Consider the following 26,624-nt stretch of genomic DNA (forward strand, 5'->3'; position numbering starts at 1 on the left):
TGTTCTTTTTTTCTCTCTGGCTGCTTTTAATACTCTGTCTTTATCCTTGATCTTTGCCATTTTAATTATTATATGTATTGGTGTTGTCTTCCTTGGGGATCCTTGTGTTGGGAGATCTGTGCACCTCCATGGCCTGAGAGGCTATTTCCTTCCCCAGATTGGAGAAGTTTTCAACAATTATTTCTTCAAAGACACTTTCTATGCCTTTTACTCTCTCTTGTTTTTCTGGTACCCCTATAATGCAAATATTGTTCTGTTTGGATTGGTCACACAGTTTCTCTCAATACTCTTTCATTCCTAGAGATCCTTTTTTCTCTCTGTGCCTCAGCTTCTTTTTATTCCTGTTCTGTAATCTCTATTTCATTTACTATTTCCTCTACTTCATCTAATCTGCTTTTAAGTCCCTCCATTGCATGTTTCATTTCACATACTGTATTCTTGAATGTTTGTATTTCATTCTTGATATTCCTCCCTGAGTTCTTGAATATTTTTCTGAAGCTTCATGAGTATGTTTATGATTTTTATTTTGAGATCTCTTTCAGGAAGTTATGAGTTCAGTTTCACTTTGTCCTCTTTTTGTTGTTCGTGGGATTTTGGTTTGAACCAGGTTCCTTTGACATTTCATATTTGTATGTAGTGCCCTCTAGTTCCCAGAAGCTCTACTCTCTGGTGCTGCTCAACTCCCTGGAGCAATGACAGGGGTCATAGGGGAGCGGCGCTGTTGCCTGTCATGAGGAAAGAGGTCTTTCCTGCTTACCAGCTGTAGTGCCTGTGTCCACTGCTAGGGCCAGAGGGTCAAGCACTCAGGGAGATGCCTCTATGCTTTGCATTTGTAGCTGCTGTAGGCAGGGCCACCTTCCAGCTGGCCTGCAACAATGACGGGGGTAGCCAGTTTGCAAGCCAGTGCCAGCTGGGAGGAAGGTGCAGAAGGCTGCATATCACGGTGGCATCCTTGGAGCTGTCCTCAAGAAATCAGGGAGGAATATCAAGAATGAGATACAAATGTTCAAGAATACAGTATCTGAAATGAAACATACAATGGAGGGACTTAAAAGCAGATTAGATGTAGAGGAGACAGTAAATGAAATAGAAATTACAGAATAGGAATACAAAGAAGCTGAAGCAGAGAGAGAAAAAATATCTCTAGGAATGAAAAAATATTGAGTAGCCAGCCAGGGGGATGGAGTACCTGAAGCTCCTAAAAGTTCCCACCTGCTGGGTAGAGTGCACCTGGACAATTTTGTTCACCTCTTCTTTCTCCTGAGCAGCAAGCTCTGTGCAATCCTTGTCCCTTTAGCAGCCCTCTCGCTGTTAAGATGTCTCTCAGACTTCCCATCTTTATTTTTTCCCAGAGTGGCTGGATGTGGATCCCTGTTTTCCACAAGTGGCTGGAATCTCAGTTTCTCCAATTATTCTGCCTGTCTTAGCTTTCCAACCCCACTAATCTCCAGAGCACCATGTAATGTAGGTTCGTACTCTCAGAGCAGTTATCCAGGGCTGGGTATTCAGCAGTCCCGTGCCTTCACCCCTTTCCCCCTCCATTTCTCTTCCTCTCTCTGGTGAGTTGAGGTGGGGGAAGGGTTTAGGTCCCTCTGGATCATGGCTTTGGTACATTACCCTTTTCCTTGAGGTCTGATGGTTTCCCCAGGTGTAAACAGTCTGCCACAGCCTTCTTTCCTGTTGCTCTTTCAGGATTTGATTTGTTATATTTTCATATTATATATGGATTTTTGGTGGAGGTTTCTTTCTCACCTCTCATGCCACCATCTTTAATCCCATCTCCTCTCTTGTCTTACTTTTATAAACAGTAATAATATCCTAAAGTGGGTGTAAAATTTAAAGGTGGATGTTGATTTCACTCCCTAAGCTAGCAAACCATGTCCTTCTGTTTCTCTTTATGAACTTATAAGAGCAAGTTATTAGTGTAAAAGATTACATAATCAACCTGCATATAGTTCTTTTGCTTTCTTTTTATTTCAAATTACTCTCTTCAAAGCAATTTCATACTCATCGGCATGGCACCTTTTCAAGTAATGGTCAAATTTTATGACAACATTACTCAAATATTTTCCATTCTATTCACTCTGTATCTTCCAGAGGAATGTAGAAAACCTCTCAGCTAATTGTCAGAATATGAAGATTCTGATAGCCTGTCTAACCTTAATGAAGGGTATGTTCAGAGTTTCAAGCTAACACTTCTGCTCATAGTCACCGTGTTAGTCACATATATGACAACCCTACCATTCTTCTACCATTTCTCTTTTGGTGTTCTTCCTCCTGTCTTTTTTCACAGACTCCAGACATTCAGGGCTAACATCCTTCCCTCTGATGTCTGATGATACTGGCCTTAGTCTTGCCCTTTCCTGAAATGCTTCACATTCCAAAACTAATGGAAACATTAAAACCACGACTGGAAGGAACACTAGAAATCAACTAGCTCATTACTTTTACTTCCAAAGTGAAGATATGGAGAACCTGAGAGATTAAATCATTTCTGAAATGTATACATTTAGTTAGTGATAAAGCTGGGAGAGTACTCAGGCTTCCAGGATGAGAAGGTTGTCTTATGTTGGGTTCTTCCCCAGACTCTGAGCCAAGTATTTGGGTGCAAATAGTTTATTTGGGAAGTGATCTCAGAAGACATTATAAGAGGGTGAGGAAGTGAGAGAGTTTACCCCCATGAACATCTGGAGCCCAGTCTTGCTGGGAACCCTCTGAGAGACTGGAAATTGAATTACATCATGGAATTGTCCCATCATTGAGCAAGGATTCTGGGGTATTTATAAATAATCTCCTATCGTTTGTTGCTTAACAGCAGCTTTGACAACAGTAACTGCACTTCCTATGCACCATCAAACTGGTTGAGACCCTCCTGTGGCCAGTAAATATCCTCAGAGAGAAGCCACTGGTGTACACAAAAACTGCACACAACTCCCAAAGTAGGCCAACGGAAAGAGGGCAGGCATGGAATCTAGAAGAGGACTGGAGGATGACACAGGAAAAACAGTCCACATTTTCACTGGATCTAGCACTAGATCTCACTTCTTAATCAAATTAAAACATGTGACAAATCAACATCTCTTCATCACAATTTTCATAGGAAAATTAGAATATGGTGACTTTTTTTTTCCTGATGCAACAGTGAATGGGGCTTACCATAGCTGTAGCTCTCCTTAAACTGCTTGATCTTAAAGTTTGTCCCCAGGACAGCTTTTGCAGGCAGCAATAGAAAAGGTCAGCCCAATTTGTCACTGAAACTGAAGTCATTAAATAAGAAAAGAACTCTGGGAATTAGAAAGAAAGGTAACCTTCTTCTGCATGGAAGAACTGTGAAGCTAGCTCCTAACAAAATGTTATAAAAGGAAAGAGTGAAGTTGGGTGACATGCAGATTTAGGAAGTATGAATTGAGGGCACAGATATTTTCTTTCAAAGCTATAAATCAAAGAACCACAGAATCCTAAGTAAAATTATTACATAGAACCCAGAATACCCAGTAAAATCTGAATTCCAGATAAACATGAAAAACTGGAAATATGTTTACACTAAAAAAATTTGTTTATCTGAAATATAAATTTAACAAGGCTTCTATTTTTATTTGCTATATCTGGCAACCGTAATCCTATCACAAAGATTTGTCTCTGTATGTGTGTGCCCTCATGGACTGGGCAAGGCCTTGTTCCTACAATAAACACAGAGTTAGTTTTCTTACAGTTATTAGAATGAAGCGCTCTCGAAACAACTGTCACTATTTGAAAATGACATGACTTTATATATAGAAAACCCTAAGGACTTCACCAAAAATTATAAGAACAAATTCAGAAAAGTTGCAGGGTATAAAATCAATAAACAAAAATCTGTTGTGTTTCTACACATTAACAATGACCTATCAGAAGGATAAATTAAGAACACAATCCCATTCATATACAATTGCATCAGAAAGAATAAAATACCTAGGAATAAATTTAACTGAGGAGGTGAAAGATCTGTACTCTGAAAACTAAGCCATTTATGAATGAAATTGAAAATGACCTAAATAATTGGAAAAATATTCTGTGCTCATAAATTGTAAGACATAATATTATTAAAATGTCCATATTATGTAAAGCAATCTACAGATTCAGGGAAATGCTACCACAATTTCAATTTCATTTTTCACGTAACTAGAATGATCCTAAATTTGTATAGAACTACAAAAGAACCTGAACAGGCAAAACAATCTTGAGAAAGAACAAAGCTTAATACATCTTGCATCCTGATTTCAAACTGTAATACAAAGCTATGGTAATAAAAACAGCATGGTATTTGCACAATAACAAACACACATATCAACAAAGCAGAGAACCAAGAAATAAACCCAATTAATTAATTAGTTTACAACAATTAACTTACAACAAAGGAGGCAAGAACACACAGTGAAGAAAAGATAGTCTTTTCAACAAATGGTGCTCAGAAAACTGGACAGCCACATGCAAAAAAATGAAAATAGACTATTATCTTACACTGTACACAAAATATAACTCAGAAGGGATTAAAGACTTTAATGAAAGAACTGAAACCATAAAACTCCTAGAAGAAAACACAGGCAGTATACTCTTGGACATTGGCCTCAGCAATATTTGTTTTTTTGGATATGTCTCCCCAGGCAAAGGAAACAAAAGCAAAAATAAACAAGTGGGAATACATCAAACTTAGAAGCTTCTTCACAGCAAAGGAAAGCATTAAAAACCAGAAAGGTTACCTACTGAATGGAAGAGTATATTTGCAAATGATGTATCTGATAAAAAATTCATATCCAAAATATATAAAGAACTCATACAACTCAACACCAAAAACCAAATAATGCAGTTTAAAAATGGGCAGAGGACCTGAACAGACATTTTTCTAAAGAAGACACACAGATGGCTAAGCAGATACATGGAAAGATGCTCCACATTGTTAGTCACCAGAGAGAGGCTCATCAAAACCACAATGAGATATTGAGTCATACAGAATGGCTAATTATCAACAAGACAAGAAATAACAAGTGTTGGGCAAGGATGTTGAGAAAATGGACCCCTTCTACACAGTTGGTGGAAATCTAAACTGGTTCAGCCACTGTGGAAAACAGTGGAGGTTCCTCAAAAAATTAAAAAATAGAAATACCATAAGATCCAATAACTCCATTTTTGGGGATTTGCCTGATGGATAAAAAAACCACTAATTTGAAAAGATATATGTACCCCTATATTTCCTGCAACATTATTTACAATACCCAAGATATGTAAGCAACCTAAATGTCCACCAATAAATGAATACAGAAGATATGACATACATACACAATGGAATATTAGCCACAAAAAGAATGCAATCTTGCCATTTGTGACAACATGGATGGTCCTAGTGAGTACTATGCTAAGTTAACTAAAAAAAGACAAATACTGTATGATTTCACATATATGTAGACCAAAGAACAAAATAAAACTAGATACAAAGAACAGAATGGTGGTTACCAGAGGCGAGAGCTGTGGGGGGGGATGAACAAAATGAGTGAAGGGGATCAAGCGGTACTAACTTCCAGTCACAAAATAAATAACTCATGGGGATGTAATGTACAGCATGGTAACTATAGTCAAGAACATTGTAGTGCATTATTTGAAAGCTGCCAGAAGAATAGATCTTAAAAATTCTTATCACAAGCTAAAAAAAAAATGCATCTTTGTATGGTGATGGATGGTAAGTAGATTAATTGTGGTAATCATTTTGCACTGTTTACAAATATTGAGTCATCCTGTTGTATACCTGAAACTAATATGTTACATGTCATTTATACCTCATTTTTTTAAAAAGTGGATGTTATAAAAAATATTAATGTAGCAGTCCTAATCACAGCAACAGCAAACACTTTCTGGCAACCAGGAAGTATAATCCTAAATGTACAAATAAACTGAAGAACGATAAAATAAAATTATTAAAATTAATAAATTATGTATTTCTAGGAAAGCAATGTTACAAATGTTCACTTTTCATCAAGCATTGCCTGCTGAGACATTATGAATTGAAGGTAAAAGCATGTAAAAAAATCCTGTCATATCAGTTAAATCTGCATGGCAGGTAGTCCCTACAGAGAACCTATTCCAGGAAACCAAAACTTTAATAAATCATATACCTAGCATAGTTCTCATCCAGGAATATGTTTTAAGTTTTTTTTCAAATATGAAAAGCCTAGTTATTTTGTATTTGAAGAAAACAAACTTTTCAAAAAATGTTTAGGTAAAAACGATTTAAAAACTCCTCTTGATTGAAGTTTTAATTATTTTCTGTCTGTAAACCAAAACATCTGCATATATGTGTATACAGAGTACACATATAGAGTTTGTTTTCCAGTAGAAAGCCAACTGCATAAAATATACTAACCTTATGCTGTTGCACTTGGCATTTTAGGTCTTCAAGATCAGGTCCAAGGGGCTCTTTATTCATTTTTCTTGTTCTCTCTTCTGTTTTTGTTAGCCAGTCATTTAACTCTCTTAGTTGCTGATTCTGGAGATCCATTAGAACTTTATGTAAACTGAAAATTTGAAAGACGTCTATTATTACCTCTATCAAAACAATTTTACTTACTAAAATTAAACCTGTAACTAGGCAAAACTGTTGACATTTATAATTTATGGTGTACACCCACTGTTTGGCATCTGTTGGACATTAAGAATAAATGTAAGTACAGTCCACAATCACCCCCAAAGTTATTCTTTCTCACTTAGCCCAATTTTTAGAAAATTTCTCATAGCTAACTAAATGTGAACATACTAACTGAAGTGCAAGACATGTCTGGTAACATATCCTGTAGTAGTAGTATAGGATAGTATACTGCTAGTCGTATATCCTGGCAATCATTTGTTTGTATTTCTATTGTTTTAATATATGTGGTGATTAAAGATGGCCACAAATTCTATGTCACTTTTCCCATGAAGAGATGGAGTCTATTCCCATCTTTGAGAATACAGACTGGCCTGGGATTTGTTTTGACCAACAGAATATGGCAGAACAGAGTTTCAAGTGTAGACTCTTTCAGCATCTGTATTCTCTCTCTTGGACCCCAGCTGCCATGTTGTAAGGAAGACAAAGCTAAACTACTGAATGATTAGAGACAATGCCGAGAGTGATCAGATGGATGAAATGTTATCCTAGAAGTTGAGCTTCCTGCTAAACGCAGCCCAATGAGCAACCCCAGCCACATCACAACTGCAGAACTTAGAAGAGCCCTGCCCATATTTCTGATCCACAGGATCATGATGTAATTATAAGTCGATGCGTTAAGCCACAAAGTTTTGGAGTCATTTGATATATAGAAATAGATAAGTAAAAGAGTGTTTTTTCAAATATATACACAATAGTGGGCTAGGTAGTGGATTTAAAGTGCAAAAGCTTATGTTCACAACCTGACTATATTACTCAGCACATTTACATACACAAAATACACAGTTAACTGAGAGTTTAAAATACTTTAGATTATACCATTAAATGACCTTTAACATATGTTCCGAGGCACACTGCAATCAAGTCTATGAGAATGAGCTTTCATTTATCAAACAGAAAAGGTAGACATCTCCTTTTCATGGGAAACACAGATAAAGCAACCATTTCAGAGGAAGCAAAAAACTCAAAGTTGCTAGTTGAAGCTTTTTAGACAAAGAACACCATCCCAGCATTAAAAAGTATATAAATCATTCACTTTTTGGTTCAGTCTACACTTTGAGAACTAAACTGATAGTAAGATTTCATGAGAACTGGATGCAGTCTGATTCCTTGTGTTTGTTGTTTTTCCTGTCCAGTGTGTCATTATGTTAAGCTAAAAACCTTATTTCAAAAAACTAAGGAAAAAATTCCCTATTATTCCTTATACTTGAAGAAATGTTCAAAGTCCAGCACACATTCATTAGAGTTAATAGAGATTTCATTTTAAAATATTACCTTTTTTTATTACTTTTGGGCAGACATTTTATCAAGGAATATTTATTGAGTTCCACATCCATGCTGGAAACTGCCATTTCTTACAAATGGATAAAAGAAAATACCTATTCTCATATTCAAGTAGCTTAGAGACTTTCAGAGAAAGAGATATAGCAAATTACAATATTACAAGAAAATCATAATACTTAGATCCATATACATTTCAGAGGGTACATAGAAAGAGGTTTCAGGCTGACCTGGAGTTATCAGGAATGGTGTCATTACAGAACACAGTCTGAAAGCTGAGCCTTGAAAAACTGACTGACACACTTACTAAGTGTACTATTTATTGAGTACTTAGATATTATGGATGGAGAGGTAAGAAAGACCCTTCACTGGCATGGAGTTTGCATGGGGTTAGAGGCCACAGATAATACGGAACTCAGTAGGCCATTAGTTAATTATAATTGTGATCATGCTATGAAAGGAGAGCAACTGAATTGAGTCAAGTAAGGAAAGGCTTCTTTGAAGTACTGGTATCTGATAAACTTTTAAGCTTGAAAAGAAAATAGTGAAGAGGAAGAGGTAAACACTTTCTACGTGGAAGGAACCACCTATGCAAAGGCCCTGAGACATAACAAAGGATCAGGAAGGCCAGTACAGCTTTATTGTATAAGGTTGTGGGAGAGATGTGCAATGTGATAAACTAATCCCTGGGTCAGGGCAGATTTCTTGGGCTCTGACTGAAAAACTTAACGCCTGAACCTCCAGTAATCTTATATGTTAAAAGGTGGTTTCATCTTAGAAACCTGGATTCAGGGACTAACCAATAAGAAGAGATCAATAAAAAGAGATGTATCCATCAGTATTCTGTCAGGTATTGCATCTTTTACAGATGGACTGTAACAATGATTAGTTGGAGGTTCTTGGAGGTGGGGCCTGCATGGCTGGGTGGCAGGTGGTGTATAGGGACACTCAGTGTGCAACTTCTGTGTTCAATTTTTTAATGACTGGCACAGTCAAATTAATGTTTCCCAGCGAGATAGATTTCTGTTTTTCCTCTCTAGACCAGTGATTTTCAAAGTGTGGTCCCTGAATCAAGAGCATCATCCATCCTCCGGGAACTTGTTAGAAATGCAAATTCTTAGGCCTTGCCCCAGGCAACTGAATCAGACACTCTTGAGATTGGGGCCTAGGAATCTGTGTTTTAACAAGATTTCTAGGTAATTCTGATATACACTAAAGTTTGAGAATCACAGCTCTAGATAATTTAATCTACACCTACAACTCACCCAAACTCTGTTGAGACCAAATTAACATATTAATATTAATATTAATATTAATGGAAGGGAAAGTGCCAATGCCCAATAATTATTGGGATTTACTCTGACGTAAGACTATTACATTCTCATCCTGACTTCACCTGCACTTACAGAGAGAACTCCCTAAAAATGGGTTATGACCTGAGGTTCCAAAGTCAGGGATTTCACACATCTGGAGCCTGAAATTAACCTCGAAATAAGACTGAAAACAGAAAGATACAAGTGTGGTGGTGGGGTGACACCAATCAGCTCGCAAATACATAGCATTCGTCCATTTGTGGAAAGGGTTCTGAGAAGGTATGTTTTAACTTTGTAAATATTTCTTTTCCTTATTATAGGCCTTAACTAGATATTGGTCAATGGTAGTCCATATACCTGATTTGGTCTCATACTCATTAAAAGTCATGAGATTACCACCTGCAAACATTAGAACTAGCCACTCTTGAGAATATCTAATAGGACTTAGCAACACCAAACCTGCCTTCCAACATGGCAACAACCTTTAAAGTTGCATAAAAATTGTACTTCATAAAGGAAGCATGAGCTGTCTAATTTTCCACAGTCCCCACCATTCCTATCTTCTTTTATACCCAACTCATTTCACTCATTAATGTTATCTTTCTGGCTGCTATAATGGGCATTTGGATTTGCGATCATACGATTTGGGATATGGTTTCTCACACCGAAACATTAACATAGACTACCTCACAATTTTGATCTAAATTTAGGGGGTTAGGTCTGAGAATCTTCAATTCTAACAAGTTTCTAGGTGAAGCCAATGTTGTTGAGCAATGGATATTAATTTGAATAACAAGAATCTAGGTGAGAATATTATATAAAAGAAGATTGCTTATCTTTTTTAAGGTTTGTGTGTGTGTATGTGTGGGGACGTATATCCATTAGTTACCCACTGCTCAAACTCAGAAGATTAAGGAGACATCCATTTGTCTGATGCTGGAAGAAAAACAAAAAGGGCGTCATACTCATCATGAACACTCCCCTCCAGTACTCTTCTAGACCTGGAGAGATTACTGAAGCTCCTCGCCTTCACTGATCTCCCCCCAGTATTTCACAACGAATATCACATAATTAGGGAATATTCTCCTTCCAATTACTGCATCTAGTCTACAATTGATTTAAAAGGAGACAAATCCCAAAGTAGAAGATAGGATTTTCTTAAGGATGAAACTTTTGCGAGGAAATGAACTTGAGAATAAGACAAGTTGAGAAAAAAGATGATGATCAGGTGAGGGAACCTCTGAGGTGCTTAATATTGTGTGGTTTTACTGTGGACTTCAAGTACAATTACTTGTAATGTTTGAAATGGTTTTGCTTTCCAACCTTGTTACTTTAGACATACTAATTATTCAGTACAGTATGGTCAGTCCTTACTGCTTTCTGCGTAGGGGTTACATGAAATAAATCAACAGGTTGTAAAAGCTGCCACACTTCCTTCACTCCCTGAGGCCTGTGAAGAGATGGCATCGATACATGCGGGCGAATTACAGGCCAGAGTTCTTGGGGAGAGGAGCAAGGAAGTGAGTAGTGGCCCATGGCAATTCAGGGGCAGAGGAAGAAGCAACCATGACGTACTGCTGGCAGAAGGTCAGTTTTAGAAGCCTTCATAAGACAAAGACCCACTTTTCCAAATGTGGAAGGAGAACGGGTAATTTGAAGTAGGGAGAGGCTAACTAACAACCCTTGGAGTAAAGTGTCATGTAAAACAATTTTTATATATATTCCTAATGTGTTCAATACTTTTCCTGTGATAACTGCTGTTAAGCATTAAATGAACTATTTCAGCGCATCCTAACGGATGAAAATCCATTTGTAGTTGGCAGAATGATTTTGATGAGCAGGAAAAAATTAGGAAGTTATTTTAATATGCTTTAGAATGTATACACACACACACACAAGCACATACACACACAACGTGCATATATGATTTTAATGTATATATGAAATCATACAGCTAACAAAAGGTACAATATTCTGAATTTCTAGATTACAAAAGAATTAGTACTGATGTCAAGATGTTATAGATGTGAAAACCAATCCCTTGATTAAAGGTGTCGATAAAACCTTTATTTTTGATTTACGGGAAGGCTAGCAGTATGAATTAGAGAAACTGAAATTCTAATGCACTCTTTACTTTCAAATGCATGCCATTCAGTAGCTAAAATCACACTGATGAAATCTAAAAAACAATGCATTTATTAAAACTGTTGTCTTGAAAATCTTGGCAAAATGGTTTTAATAAATAAAGTATATAGTTTTGATTTTAGATCAGGAATTATTTACATGCAACTAGATGTTCCCACAATGCTGACATATGCTTAAGTATGTAGTTATTTTTATGCATTTGTATAGGTTTTTGTTTAATTTACTGTTAAGAAAATGATTAATGAAGGTGATATTTAAGTGCAGCTTTTATTCAAATTATAACAGAAAGGTGAATTACTGGAATTTACCTCCACCCAGGTGATTCCAGTGAACATCCAGAGTTGAAAATAATTGCTTTGGTTTTTCAGGACTCAGGTATAATTTGTAAACCAGCCCTCAGGTGCTCCCAAGTGGCAAACAGTTGGGTAGCTAAACCCCAGCAGCATGGCTATCTCAGGATTAATATGAACTGTGGGCGTGGAAGTAATATGGAGGCAGGTGCATAATGCATAAAAATGTATTTACCCAATTATTTATAAACTAATAACACTATATAACTACCACATAGTAATTTTGACCTTTTACAATTTGGGATTTTTAAATATAATTCACTATGCATACATAAAATTGTATGTATCAAGTATCAGAAAATAGTGGTATTATTGTAATTAATCCTAATGATGCAGGAGCTGATATTTGCCCCAATTTACAGATAGAGAAACAAAAGTTTACCTGGGTTGAAAGGCAAGTGAGTGGGGGTGGGAAAGTGGGAATCAGGTGGGTTGTCCCTGGGGCCTGCTTCACCATTACGTTGTACTGTCTGCACTAACGTTAATTTCTTAAAGATGACTTTTATATCTATTCCCATTTCATTTATGTCAGTGATAATCAGAACGGTAAAAAAAAATAGAAGAAAAAAGAAGTCATTTAGTGGGTTTTTACAGAGATTGTCATTAATAGATAACTTTCCTCTTTCTTCTCACCAAAATGAAAGGTGCAGTTGTTACTGTTGAGAGAGGTGTTCTTGGCATGAAGTTTACATTAGTAATAGAAACCACAGCACACTGAGTCCCAGTTTCCTTTAAACATACGGCAACAAGGTAAAATGAAATGACCAGATATCTTAAATATTTATAGTGTTTCATTAAATGTTGGGATCAGAAAACATTACATATCCTAGGCCAAAACTAAAAGCAAACACTGATTTAAAACAGAAAAGCAATATTGATTTTTTTAAAGAACGGTTTTGGTAATGCATGTACAAACATGTGTAAAGACTTTTGGTTGTCTGACAGTAATGAAGCACATTAATATTTTTCCACCCTCAGGGTTTGGAGCATTTATCTAAGCTCAATGACTGCCCTGTGAAATATAAGGTTTAAAACTGAGAATCTCACTAAAGCAATGACCCCAGATGTGTAAGACTTACCACCACTATTGCATCTACCTGCCTTACCTTTACTACCTCTGTCACCATTGTGTACTACCTCCCGTGCTAAATTTCAGAAAGTGTACTTGTCATCATCTGTACAGGGGATTAATCCCTCCTGCCCCCTGCACCTTCCTGCCTCAATAAGCATGTCCTCTTTCCTCCAAGTCCTAACCATATCTTATAATAGGTTCTTCCCTCCCCCACATACCCCCTGCCAAAAGAAACGTGTCCACCCTTCTGTCTATAATATCACCAGCCCTCCAATCAGTACACTGACATTTTGGTCCAGAAAAGAAAGCAAGGAAAACAGGTCATGTAAAATTTTCAAAAGTTCCCACTAATTCTGATAGTAGGAATCTTATTACACCCTTCAACCTTGTCTTAGGAGGCCACGGTTTTTGTCTACAATCTCACAATAAATATTTTAGAAAAAACTCACCCACAAAGTTGCTCTTCCAACAACTAAAAATGCAAGGACATTTTCAACCTTCCCTCAAAATTATATGTACATCAATATTTATTTACCCACTGAATGGAATGTGAAAAATAGTATTCTGTTGAAAAAGGATTCAGTGAAACAAAAATCTACCACTGTTTTCAAATTTCTGGTCTATTTTATTCCTTCATCCATATAGCTTAACAATGTAATTATTGATATTTTCCAACTATCCAGACCAAGATTAATACTCAAAATGCAAACAAATTGATTTGCATTTTGAAAGCACATATTCAAAATAGTAAGAGTAACATAATAGAGAAGTTATATTGCTGGATACAACAGATTCTTGTAGCAAATACATATGGCGACCCTCAATTCAATCTTCCTGATTAAATATTTACAGAGTGGATGAAGAAACACAGATGTCATCACAAGCCAACGGTGACTTTTAAAGACAATGACTGGAAGACTGTATAAATTTTCTCTAGTAAGAATGGGGAATGTTGACACTCTGAGATCACATTAATTTATATGGCAATAGAAGCCCACTCTCAGCTTCCAAACTTATGCCATTACTTAAGGTCTTGCACAGAGCCTGGCACATACTAGACACATAAAAAATATTTCTTGAATGGATAATTGGTATCACTTAATTATCAAACATAAGAAGACAATACAGAAACACAATTTCCCAATCAGAAATATAAAAATTAAGGTTATATAAATGTGAAATTCCATTTAATCTGTTCCTGTTGAAACAATCTACTAATCTTATGTGAATCATTTTTTAGTCATAAATCAGAATGTCATCATTTTACCTTTTGTCAGCAAGATGGCTAGCGCTCTCCTGCTTCAGGGCCTTTCCGTTTGCTTCCCTTGCCACAGCTGTCTGCATGGCTTGCTTCTTCCCTTCAGTCAGGGCTCTCCTTAAATACTACCTTACCAGAAAGGAGTGCCTTAACTCACCACATACATATAAAAAGACACATAATGTTTGCTCTCTAGATCTATTTCCTGCTTTTTCACCATTTAATGCCATCTAATATGATATACATATTTTTTAACTGTCTGCCTCCTCGTAGTAACAATGAGAACTCAGTAAGAGCAGCAGTTAGTCTGTTTCATTCACTGATATTTGCCAGTTATCTGAAACAGTGCTGGGAACATAGTAGACAAGAATTGTTAATTAGACGGATGAACAGATGATTACACTTAATTTTCTAATTGTCATTATTTATCTTGTGAAAAAGCTTTGTTCCAAAAAATTGTTACTCTCTACTCTCATTGCTAAGAATTCTAACAATTTGTTTATAATTTAAACTATAAGTGTCACATGCTTTTTATATCTATATATACTATTGGAACAAGGAGTGTCCACGGTTTAACTACACATTTCTTACAGTAAAAACTGCCATGGCCAGCTGTGTCCATTTAAACTCAACTCAATTACTGTATGTTAATAATTGATGCTTATTAGACCAATAATTGATTTTCAATAGCGTCACATTGTCTCTACTGTATATTCTTTCATGAGATTTTTGCTATTTCATTAATCACCCATGGGAAATGATATCAACATTTGAGGGTTTAGTAAGATATTACCAGTACCGTTTTTGGAGTTTGTAAGAAAATAGTTAAAATATTTGGCCCAGCACAGATGATATAAAAATAGGGACATAAGATACTGAAGGCAGTGGTCTACAAAGCAGGAGTATGAATTTATACTATTTTATAATTGTTTCAACTAAATCAGTGCTCCTGAAACTTTAATGTGCTTAGGAATCACCTGGTATCTTGTTAAATTGCCGATTCTGATTCTACAGATCAGGGAAAGGACAGAGATACTGTATTTTTAACAAGTTCTCAGGTGATGTTGTCGCTGCTGTTCCTTGAACCACCTTGCTCTGCAAGGAATTCTCATTTTGACATTATTGGAAGAATAAAAAAAGTGAACTAAAGAAACTGAGATTATGTGTTGTTAAAATGTTCAGTGCGACAATTCATCTGACAGATTGGAAGTACCCAAAGAAATCAATACAGTTTTCTATCCATTCATTCATGTATTTACACATGCAGTATGTTAGTCACTTCATTTGGTTTTTCGAAAAACCCACCCATTTGGTCAGCACCTACTTTGCTCTATTCACTCACATGAGCCAGACAGGATAAGCCAGATTTGTTAGATATATTTTTCTCTCCTAAGTGTTGACGGTGATTCACAATTATTTCCCATGTATGGCTTCTATTTTCATCGAGATCCTATTCATATCTCTCCTCCTGCTGATGGAAACCAGAACCTAACTTTACTTGCCCTCTTGACTGACTGGCTTTCACTGTTTTCCCTTACTATCACAAAAGCTTTAGTTTCCCCCTATATGTCCTAACCACAATGATCAGAGAAGCTGATGGAACATGCTGTGCTTATCTTTATGAGGCCTTGTAGAAATGTCAGTAAATCTCTTTTGCTCTCTGCAGGTTGCATGTTTCAATCAAATTAATTAGTTTTCATAGAGAAGAAAATCTTCTGTTGTCCCTATGCTAGTTGTCTTCTTGTACTTCCACAGTTGGAAGTTTTGCCTTTTTCTGTTCTTCGCCTCACCTCCCACCGCTAGAAGGGTATTCTGCTACATGAAATCAAACCAAACAAAAATAGTAACACCTACTCTTCTTGAGGTTTCTGACCCGAGCATATCAACAGACATTGTCTTGTTTTAATTATTTTAATTATGCAATCAGTAGCATTTACTTCTTTCATTTCAATCTCTTAAATACTCTTAAAGATTTGTAATAGACCAATAAATAACAGCATATTTGTGCCAAAGCAGTTTGTGGCTAGAAATACCCTAACAAACTTATTAGTTTTCACTTCATCATTAAATCATGCCCATGAAGATATCAGAATTGGACAGGAAGAATAAGGAAAGAATCAGATGAGAATGGAGTAAAAAGACAAAGAAAGATGGCAGAAGTACCTATATATTTACTCAATTTTTAACTGGCATTCCATTTAAGCACATTTTCTAATTGTTTCTCTTGTAAAATTCTAACTTCTCCTGTAATTTTAATCACCCTTACCATATTCCCTTACTCCTACAGAAACACCCACAAACACATCTTTTGGGGGAAAAAAAAGAGTGGGGCAATTAGAACCAGCTGGAGCAAAAAGAGTGAAAAATAGCTATGGCAAAGTTATACAGTATGGTTTAAATAATTAACCCACGGCTAGTGTCATCTTATTTATAATGATGATTATTCTTTAAATTTGTAATAATTTTCACTTACAAACTACTTCTCATACTTGATCTCAGCCAATACCTTTTATGGGTGTGCCAGATACACAAGACTGCTGCGGTTTCATAAATCAGTAACTGATGATCTTAAGAGGGTAAACATGGCTATCCATATTCACATAAAAAGGTCTCAGAGAAAGTGAGAATTTATCACTTAGGCATATTACAGTAGATTTACGGTAAAATGGAATTAAGAACACTTTGTTACGTTTATTTTTTTAAAATTTGTTTTGTTTCATAATTGTTAATGGTTTCTGGGATACATAGTATTTCCTAGCTGCAACCTGTATAAAGGTACCATCTACATGTATGAGGCAAGGATATCTATTTCAAAAGCAAAAAGCACCTTGACTGCTAAGAAGGCAAAAAGGAAACTAAAATAACTGCAGCAGGAATGGTTTATAAATTAACTACTGGGGTAAGACAATAGAATATACTCATGCACTACCACCTGGCATAAGACACTAGCATCTCTTCCTGAGCTATTTCATTGACCTTAGAACTGTCCTCTCTTCTTCCAAAGGCATAACTGGTATTTTCTTTACCTGCCTCTCTGCTGGCTAAAACTTTCTGATGGCTTTTTCTTGCACTTAATACTGGAACTCAAAGCCCTTATCTTTTACCCCAAATGAAACAGCTTTATATAATGAGACCCCCTACCTATATTTCAACCCCATCTCCTACCTCAGCCGTCTAACCTTCCCTCTTGCAGCTCTCCCCTCATGCTGTCCTTTTGGTTCCTTTAACAAGCCAAACTTTCCCTATTTTAGGGTCTTGACACTGGCCATTCCCCTACCTGAAATTTTCTTCCTCCTGATCTACAAAATGGTAGGTCCTTCTTGCTATTCAAATTCAAATTAAATGGTACCACTGCACAAATATTCCTGGCTCACAAGGCTAGCATAGCCTGTCAAACATTTCCTCCACCACATATGTTACCTTTTATTTTTTCAAAAAATTTACTCCTAAATGATATTTTTCTTATGTTCTTTCTTACTAGATGCCAGCCTCTCTAGACCTCCATGAAATCTAGGACCTTACCTCTGGTGATCATTACTGTGGCTCCAGTGCCTTGAAATGTATCTAATTATCTCAAGGCAATCCATTAATATTTGTCAATATTTATGTGTGATTATATATATATATATATATATATATATATATATATATATATAATGTCATATATATAACTATATTTAGCAATATCTACATATATCACAATCAATATATATCAAATATAATTGATTATTGCTGGTAGAAACACAAGTGTCAAGTGTAAATATTCATATATTTTAGTTATAAGCTTATCTGTATTCCCAGCTACCTTAGAAATCTTTCTTGTAAGACAGCAACTTAAAAATTCTAGATGGTTTTGGTTTTATCTCATATACCAAGACAAACCTTAATTATCATTCCTCTCACCACTAAATCTATGCTTAGGCAGGGAAGATGGCTTCCGACTAGGTCTATACAGACCCTGTCTTTGGGAGAGAGAGATGGGAAATGTGGACTAATCCATTTTTGATTGCTAACAATTTACTATGCCTTCCTATTCTGAAGTAATCATGCTTACAAACAATAGGTGATGCTCCAAATTGAAGCTAATAATCAACATGGCCAAGATAATAGAAACTGAACAGGTAACAGTTTATTAAAGCATTAAACAAAACCTAGAATTATTATTTTTTTAAATACTAACAACTGCCTATTGTCACAGTCAGCTTGTTAGTACCTCCAAAAGAATCTATCAAAAATCAGGTTTGGCATAGTTTGCATAATGGCTTAACTCATTTGGAATTTTATAGGTTTTATGCATAAATACACACAAAGTTAGTGAACATGGTATGGAAGACAGACTGTCATTGGCAGACTCAAGAAATGTCTGAATTAGCTTTGTTGAAATAATACTTTGTGTATGTGAATTTCAACAAATTGTCCAGAAAAGACCATGTGCTACAAGCAGTTCCATATTAGTGTCTCATTTTTAAAACTCGGTTTGAACAAAAGCTATGCCAGCTAAAAGGCTACCCTTTGCCTTTGTCTTGCCAATGGGTTTCAGCCCCAGGCAAGTTCGCTATGGATTCAGTGTGATCAAAGAAACTGACAGCAAAACATTTTTGGGGTGAAAGGGTTATACCCAGGTTTATTTCCGGGTGGCAGGTCAGTCACTAGAATCCCATTCACTCAGAGCGAGTCTGCAGGCAGCAAGCCAGTCTTGGCCTCGGGGCCCCTCTGTCTGCACAGCCATCCTCTGTGCCTCTCTGCACAGTTGTCCCACAGAGCCGTCCTCTGGGCCTCTGTCCTCAGTGCTGCCACCACTCCAGTCTCTACTCTGCTCTCCTGCAGCCTTGCAGCCCTGCCACCGTGTCATGCCCCTAGCACTTTTATAGAGTCAAATTGCCCACAGGTGTGCAGTGAGCTAGTCAACCAGGGCCAGGTAAGGATCCTGGCCACAGGAACTCTCATTTTATCCACACTCCACCCCTCCAGGATTCCCTCCTCTCAATCTCTGTGCCCTCAGTCCTCTGCAATGGTTCCTGTGCAAGGAAGCTCGAACATTTTTCTCCAGCCTCTCCAGCAAAAAGTCTTTCAGACACATAGGCCGGACTCGTGGCTCTGTCTCTGGCCTCTGCCTCTTTGGTCTTAATGGCTGGAACTGCTCCTCTGGTTTCAGTTGTTGCCAGAGCTCCAGTAAGATCCTATTTGGCTTCCTGTCTAATTTCCTTCCATCTACTCCTGCCCATATCAAATCAACCCACATCTGGGTCCTCGTAACCCTCACCAGGCCCTGTAAATTCTTCGTGTGAGTAACAGGTCTTATTTCTTTCTGGATCCTCATTGCCTCTGCCTCTCCTAAGTCTGCTACTGTACATGTCACCTCACTTGAGGGCTGCCCTAAGTGAGGGGAAAGAATGGCCACTAGAGACCCAAAGAGGGATGTAGGAGCCGTTTGAACTACAGTATTTCTGATCCCAGTAGTGAAAATCTCTTCATCTGGGTTATAATTCTCTGGACTATAGATGGCATTTCTTATGCCTAGCTCTCGTAGCACTTGTTGGAGCTCAGCATACATCTGTCATCTAACAGGAGAGGATGGCAGATCACCCAGATTGGGCCACACAGCACAAAGTGCAGACCTAAGCCAATCGAGGAGGGAGTGACTCCCTGGGGTCTGATGTGCATTTTGTAATCACTGCCTCAAAGCGGGCTGCACTGTCAGGGAAGCCAGCTTTCCCATCTCTGATCCCGACAGAACAATTCCATCCACCCCTAAGTCCCACAGACACAGGAGCCAAGCTCATATTGACTGGGAGGGCATCTGCCTAAACTGGGAGCCCAAATCCACCAGCTCAACCTGAGTATAGGGGCAGACCATAGAGTGCTCCACGGCCTGGGGAGGGGGCTGCTCCTCTCCATGGGGAGCTCTCAGCTGCTGGGTCTTTATTTTCTCTACAACCACTGGGCGTGCTTTCAATACAGGAGGCGCCAGTGCCTCCAGCACCATCCCTTCATCCTGCTCCAGCTTCTCCATTTCTGGGGCTGAAGGCACCTTTCTCTCCCCTCCCCCGAGTGCTTCCTCTGCTACAGCCTTTACCTTTTCTACTGTGCCTCGCAGCAATGCTACCTCTGTCTTCAGAAGGTCTCTTACCTTCAGCTCAATGCTTCGCAGCTGACGTTCTTGTGTCACCTCCGCCTGTGCTTCCCTCATGAGTTCGTCCTTTTCCTTGATGGCCTCTTCCTTCTTCAGAACACCTGGCAGCGCTGCCGTCTAGTCTCCAAGGGCACCTTGCTACCGACGTTCTCGAGCTGCCTCCTCCCGCATCAATACCATTTCCCTCCTCAAGGCATCCACAGAAGTCTGCAGCTGGCATTCTTCTGCCACCTCTTGCAACAATGCCACTTCCCTCCTCAGGGAATCTACTGAAGTTTGCAGCTTGCGCTCTTGAGCTGACATTTCTTGGTCTCCTCTGTAGACCCTTTTAAGACTGTGAGAAGCAGCCAACCCACAGTCCCCACTGCTCCCGGGCACTCTGCTTCTCAAAGGCCCTGCTTACTACATCAAGAGCCACCCTACTGCCTCAGGTGTCACCTCCACTTGCCTCCAGTCCTGGGGTGGGGCCCAGTCCTCTAGGAGGCAAGCCACCTCAGACCACATACCCATTGGGGGACAATCCACTGTTTCCCCACTCACAGGGGCAGCCCGCTGAAGTACCCCTCCCATAAGGGCAGCAAGTCTTTTCCCTTGGTCAACAGTGAACTCTGCTGACTTTCACCAATTATCTTGCCAATGGGTTTCAGCCCCGGGCAAGTTTGCTATGGATTCAGTGTGATCAAAGAAATTGACAGCAAAACGTTCTTGGGGTGAAGGGGTTATACCCAGGTTTATTTCCAGGTGGCAGGTCAGTCACTAGAATCCCATTCACTCAGAGCAGGTCTGCATGCAGCAAGTCAGTCTCTGCCTCGGGGCCCCTCTGTCCACACAGTCGTCCTCCAGGCCTCTCTGCACAGTCGTCCCACACAGCTGTCCTCCAGGCCTCTCTGCACAGTTGTCCCGCACAGCCATCCTCTGGGTCTCTGTTCTCAGAGCTACCACCACTCCAGCCTCTGCTCTGCTCTCCTGCAGCCTTGCAGCTCTGCCACCATGTCATGCCCAGAGCACTGGGCGGAGCTCTTTATATAGAGTCAACAGCCATGTATTGCCCACAGGTGTGCAGTGAGCTAGTCAACCAGGGCCAGGTGAGAATCCTGGCCACAGGAACTCTCATTTTATCCACAGCCTTCTTGAAAATCATTCTAAAAACTTAAGCACAAACCAAAGTTCCCAAATCTTCCCTAAGGACAAACATTTTTTTGACGTCAATCATATTTAAGTAGTGACACTGCCATTTTAGGTTTCCCATCCTCCAGTGGGATGGGGATAAGGAAATTAGACATATACACACACATGTATCTGCGTGTGTGTGTATATGTACACTGTCACCCATCATCTAATGCTAGATATCCCTTCAACAAGGGTTTTTTCCAATTAACTTTTTAAAATGTTTTAATTATGGATTAAAAATATGGGATTTTAATTTTAGGTTAAATCCACCTTTTCTTGCAACTCAGTCTCAAAATGCAATTAATTTATTGATTAGTATAACTAATTAATTGCACACTGTTAGTCGTATTGAAAAAAGGGAGTGAGGGACTCTGCAGGTATTTGCATCCAAAAGAGGATGGAAAAATGGAAAACAGGAGGGAAAAGACAGTGATGCCACAAGGGAAAAGCAGTAACATGGGAGGCTGGATTTTAAAGACTTCTGAATGTTGTCTGAGGTTGCTTCATTTAAATTGCATGGATCAGTACAAATTGTGGAAATTGAAACCTGAAGAATATTGACATATGACCACAGCTAGGAGACTCTGTTATCTTATGACTTATGATGACAAATGGGTAGAGGAAATTAGCTGACTCTTGGGCATGGGCGGGGGGCAAACTCAATAGAGATAATATGGCTATTATAATTCTCACCTCTAGGATTAGTTGGAATCATCAAAATGATCAGAGTAGGGTGTAACATCAATAGCACAGACTAGTATCTCCTGGTTAGGAATGCCAATATTTGTGAAAATCCTATCTTATATATGACTTATTTATTCTTGCAAAAGACATTAGCTTAAAAATGTGTCTTGCCCCCTCTCTACTGTCACACTGTAATTTAGTACTGGAATAGCAATCCTCCCAGCATATCTAATGAGTTTCTTTGGTCCTATTTCAAGGCTTTTAATCTTCATAAATAATAGCTAAGTAAACTTAAGGCGCTTGGACAATTTCTTTAGCTTAATGTATTCAAATCCACAGTTGGCACTTCATTTCTTTTCATTTAAAAATAAATCTATCTTGTCTTGATAGGCTCTACATGAATACACACACCTAACAATATAAATCAAAGCAACACATTTAGAATGATAAGATCCACTTGCTCACTTTATAAGAAATATGCCATTTTCAGAAATGTATCCAAAATTTTTTGAGTAAGTCAATATATATTCTTAAAATAATTCACCACCATAGAGTACATGCATAGGAATTTCCAAACACAGATGAAAAATCTTTTTTTCACAAGGATTTCCACAAACATAGGAGAAACTATTTAATATTTCAGAGCTTTTCCTTCAGAAGAGAACTTTCCTGTTAACTGTATCTAATAATTTTATTATTAGGTGATTTTATACGCATGGTATCCTGTATATACTTCTGTGCCTTCCATATTCACATTTTAATTTTTGGATAAGACTTAGAAAATAATAACTATGATAACAATTTTGGCAATTTTGAAAGCATAGTTCTGTAGAAAATGGTTCTGTTATCTGACATCTCCATTTTAATTAAAAAAGTGAAAACCAAAATGTGTAACAGACAAAAATCCAACCAAAATGTTCTCTGAAAAAGTGCTGCATGTTTTAGGAACAAACTGAGAATCTGGAGTTAAACAAGAACTGCATCGAAGTAATAGTCAAATTCCAAAACTTGCTATTTTTAGAAATCAAAAACAAAGACTTACTTGCTTTGTTTTTCCATGCTAGCTACCCTGAGGCATTCCCATCTTGAATTTAGGAGATTCATTTGCTCTTGTACTTCAGTTTCTTCATCTTCTGATAATTTCCCTGTTCCAATCAGTTGACTTCCCAGTTGCAGAACATTACCAACCCGCCCCTGATGGGACGTCAAATCCATCATGTACCCCTGACAAGGAAAGAAGACGACAATAGTTGAAACCTTAAGTAAATCATTATGGTTCTGAATGTTACTTTTTCACAATTTTAAGTTTGTAGGCCACTTAAAACTATATTCCTAGTAAAAATATTTCAATTTTTATATAGGAAAACCCAATACTGTTTTTAATATGAATTAAGGAAAGTTATTAGCTTAGGGCACGTTCTGCAGAAGCAGACCCTGAGATAAAAATTTATGTGCCAGTGATTTATTAAGAATGAGCTCCCAGGGGAGACCTGCAAGGGAACAATAAAACGATCAGGAAATAGGACAGGAAAGGGGAGGGACAGAGGCAAAAAGTGTGTCATCTCAGGAAAAGTCTCCCGCTGAGGGCAGTTCAGCCTGATGCCACACAGATACTGGAGTGTAAGTCCTATCTCAGCATTGCCTTGACCCAAGATAAGGGCTTTGGGCTTTCATTCTCCTGTATGTCATTGTTAAAATCAGACCTCTGCACCCTCACATATTGGTCCCCCAGGCAGATCTCTAAATGCTCACTTTTGGAATCCAAAGCACATGAACATTTATGTTCCCACCTTAAAGTGAAAACTAAATTAGCAAAGCACAAGGATCTTACAGAGCAGTTGAGATAACAAGACAAAGTTGCCGTTATGACACATCATGTGCCTTGTTTCATAAACTGATGTTTTGCTTTACCTCATGAGTATGAAACTGTTCTTTCACTTCTTCCACATCATTAGAAATCTCTCCTTGTGCTTGCAATGCATCCTCGGCTGAGAGAAGCCATGAGAGTACTTCTTCTAAAGCTGTTTGGTAACTGTCTAGGTTTACTTCAGTCTCCATCAATGAACTGCCAAATGACTTGTCTTCCGGAGCTTCCAAATTCTGAACAATAAAAATAAATTGGGTGTTATACAATTAGTATATTTGCAGACTGTTCCAGTACATTAAATGATAAAGCAAATCAAATACCTAAAATGCTAGGCCTGTCCACTTGTATTATCAGAGATGTGAAGAGCAGAAACATATAATAGCAAGCCTACATTTTAACATCCTTACAAATATACACACAAATTCTCAAATGACAGTCAAAATCCTCCTCAAATGAATATTTCATTAATTAGTATAGTCAGTTATATCATTCTTCATACTGAATTTTAAATGCTACAAATTTTCATCCATAGGTAAATTTTGAGTTCATATTTTCAATCTTCTACATATACATCTCTGATATTAAGTCAAAATCACCCAACTCTAGTATCTCAAACAGAGTGTAAGTGCCCCCGAGAGACCTATTCACACAGGCCCTCCCCAAGATCAAGGCAATTTCGGAAGGTCTTAGGGGTTAAAACAAGTTCCATGATGTATCCCTTCTCTACACCTCTAAATACTATTAATAATAAATATAGAAGTCAGAATTAGAAGGAGAAAAGTCACAATGTGGCAGACTGGGAGTGTGTGCAGGCAGAACCAGCTTCATGGTTGTGCAACCTGGGCAGCTCTACAATTCCTGAGGCTAAGAAGGAACCCACACTTGCTTTACCTGCTTCTTGATACTGTCATCAATTTTTTTGATCCCATAATTATAGCTGTTTTTTAAATGTTTTAATTGATGTATACTTGACATACAATAGTATATTGGTCTCAGGAATATAACATAATGATTCAACAATTATATATATTATGAAATGGTCACCAGTGTAAGTCTAGTTGCCATCTATCACCATACAAAGTTATTACAACATTATTGATTATATTCCCTATACGGTACATTATATCCCATGGCTATTTGGTAAATGGAGGTTTATACCTCTTAATTCCTTTATCTGTTTTCTGTGCTTCCCAACACCTCCCCTCTCTTTGGTAACCAGTAGTTTGTTTCCTCTATGAGTATGTTTCCATTTTGTTTTGTTTGTCAACTTGTTTTGTTTGTAGGTTCCACATATAAGTAAAATCATATGGTTTTTGTATTTCTCTATCTGACTTATTTCACTTGGCATAATACCCGCTAGGTCAAGCCATGTTGTCACAAATGACAAGATTTCATTCTTTTTATGGCTGAGTAATATTCCATTGAGTGTATGTACCACATCTTCTTTATCCATTCATCTGTTGATGGACACTTAGGTTGCTTCCATACCTTGGCTATTGTAAATAATACTGCAGTAAACATAGGGGTGCATATATCTTTTCAAATTAAGGTTTTCATTTTCTTTGGATAAGTACCCAGAAGTGAAATTACTGGATTGTATGGTATTTCTACTTTTAATTTTTTGAGGAAACTCTATGCTATTTTCCATAGTAGCTGCACCATGTTAAAAAATTCTTAATAATTTCATCTTTGAATTTGGAGTTCGTTAAATGAAATACAATGGGGTAACAAAGTATGCCATATGAGCACAAGAGATAAGTGCAATATGTGTCTGCCCCATTTGCATAAAGTGTTCCTGATGTCCCATGAGCATAGAATTCTGGTGCCCTAGGAAGTCATGCTTTCTGTTTGAACCAGAACTTGCGTCAAATGCAGAAAAAAGGCAATTCTAAAATATGAACACCCAAAGAACCCTATGATATCCTTTCTTATTCATATTTCTTTCTTTTAGCCAACCAGTTATGCTGAAATTGATATCACAGAAAGAAAAGATAGGCAACCCATGGTTCCCTTTCCTTTCACTCCTTTCTATTTCATCAGGACAATAAAAGTAGATAATATTCATAGAGTGTGCGCCTATCAAGGAGTGAAATAAAAATAGCTGAGTTACTTGTACAATGTTTCTGTGTTAAGAATGAAATACGGAAGTATGTACAGGCTACAAAATACAAATTGTATAATGCCGGTGATTCTGCATGAGTTAAACAGTCTTACATTTGTATTTACAGCTGCAATTGCACAATAAAATAATGAGCAGTAAGACTCATGCCAATATTTAAAATTTTTCATTTTTGTTATTCAGTATGATGTTAAACAGCAAATAAAAACACGATGGAAAGTCAAGAAAGAGAAACCATGCAATAAAGGAAATGGCTTTATATTTTAGTCATTTTAAAAGCACTTTACTTCCTGCTTTTTGAACAAGGGGCTCTGTATTTCTTTCTTCACTGGGCGTCACATTGTGCACCCAGCCCTGTGTATAGGTAGAAAAAAGTGCAATCCAATCCTGGATCTTTTGCCTTTTCTGGGATACAGATGTCAGAAGATAGAAGTTTTGTTACATACAGTAGAATGTGGTTGTAAAATCTAGAGGCTTTGGATACAAAGAATTGTGTCTGAATCTTCACTCTGATTGAGCTCTTGCCACTCAGGGAAAGTTACTGAGCCCTATCATTAAC

The 26,624-nt window shown here is 37.7% G+C and overlaps 1 protein-coding gene across 10 annotated transcripts in view; it reads right to left on the minus strand.

The window, feature by feature from the left end:
* The window catches only part of DMD (dystrophin), a 2,259,748-nt gene that overhangs the window by 1,515,271 nt on the left and 717,853 nt on the right, over positions 1-26,624 (minus strand). For all 10 annotated transcript variants that reach the window (XM_036992000.2, XM_036992004.2, XM_036992005.2 and 7 more), the window contains 3 exons: positions 23,991-24,179; positions 23,122-23,303; positions 6,395-6,545 (listed from right to left, as the gene is read on the minus strand). In XM_036992000.2, coding sequence (XP_036847895.2) covers positions 6,395-6,545; positions 23,122-23,303; positions 23,991-24,179 — 522 coding nt within the window. The remainder of the gene's footprint in view (positions 1-6,394; positions 6,546-23,121; positions 23,304-23,990; positions 24,180-26,624) is intronic.

Source organism: Manis javanica, chromosome X, assembly GCF_040802235.1.
Source record: "Manis javanica isolate MJ-LG chromosome X, MJ_LKY, whole genome shotgun sequence".
NCBI lineage: Eukaryota > Metazoa > Chordata > Mammalia > Pholidota > Manidae > Manis > Manis javanica.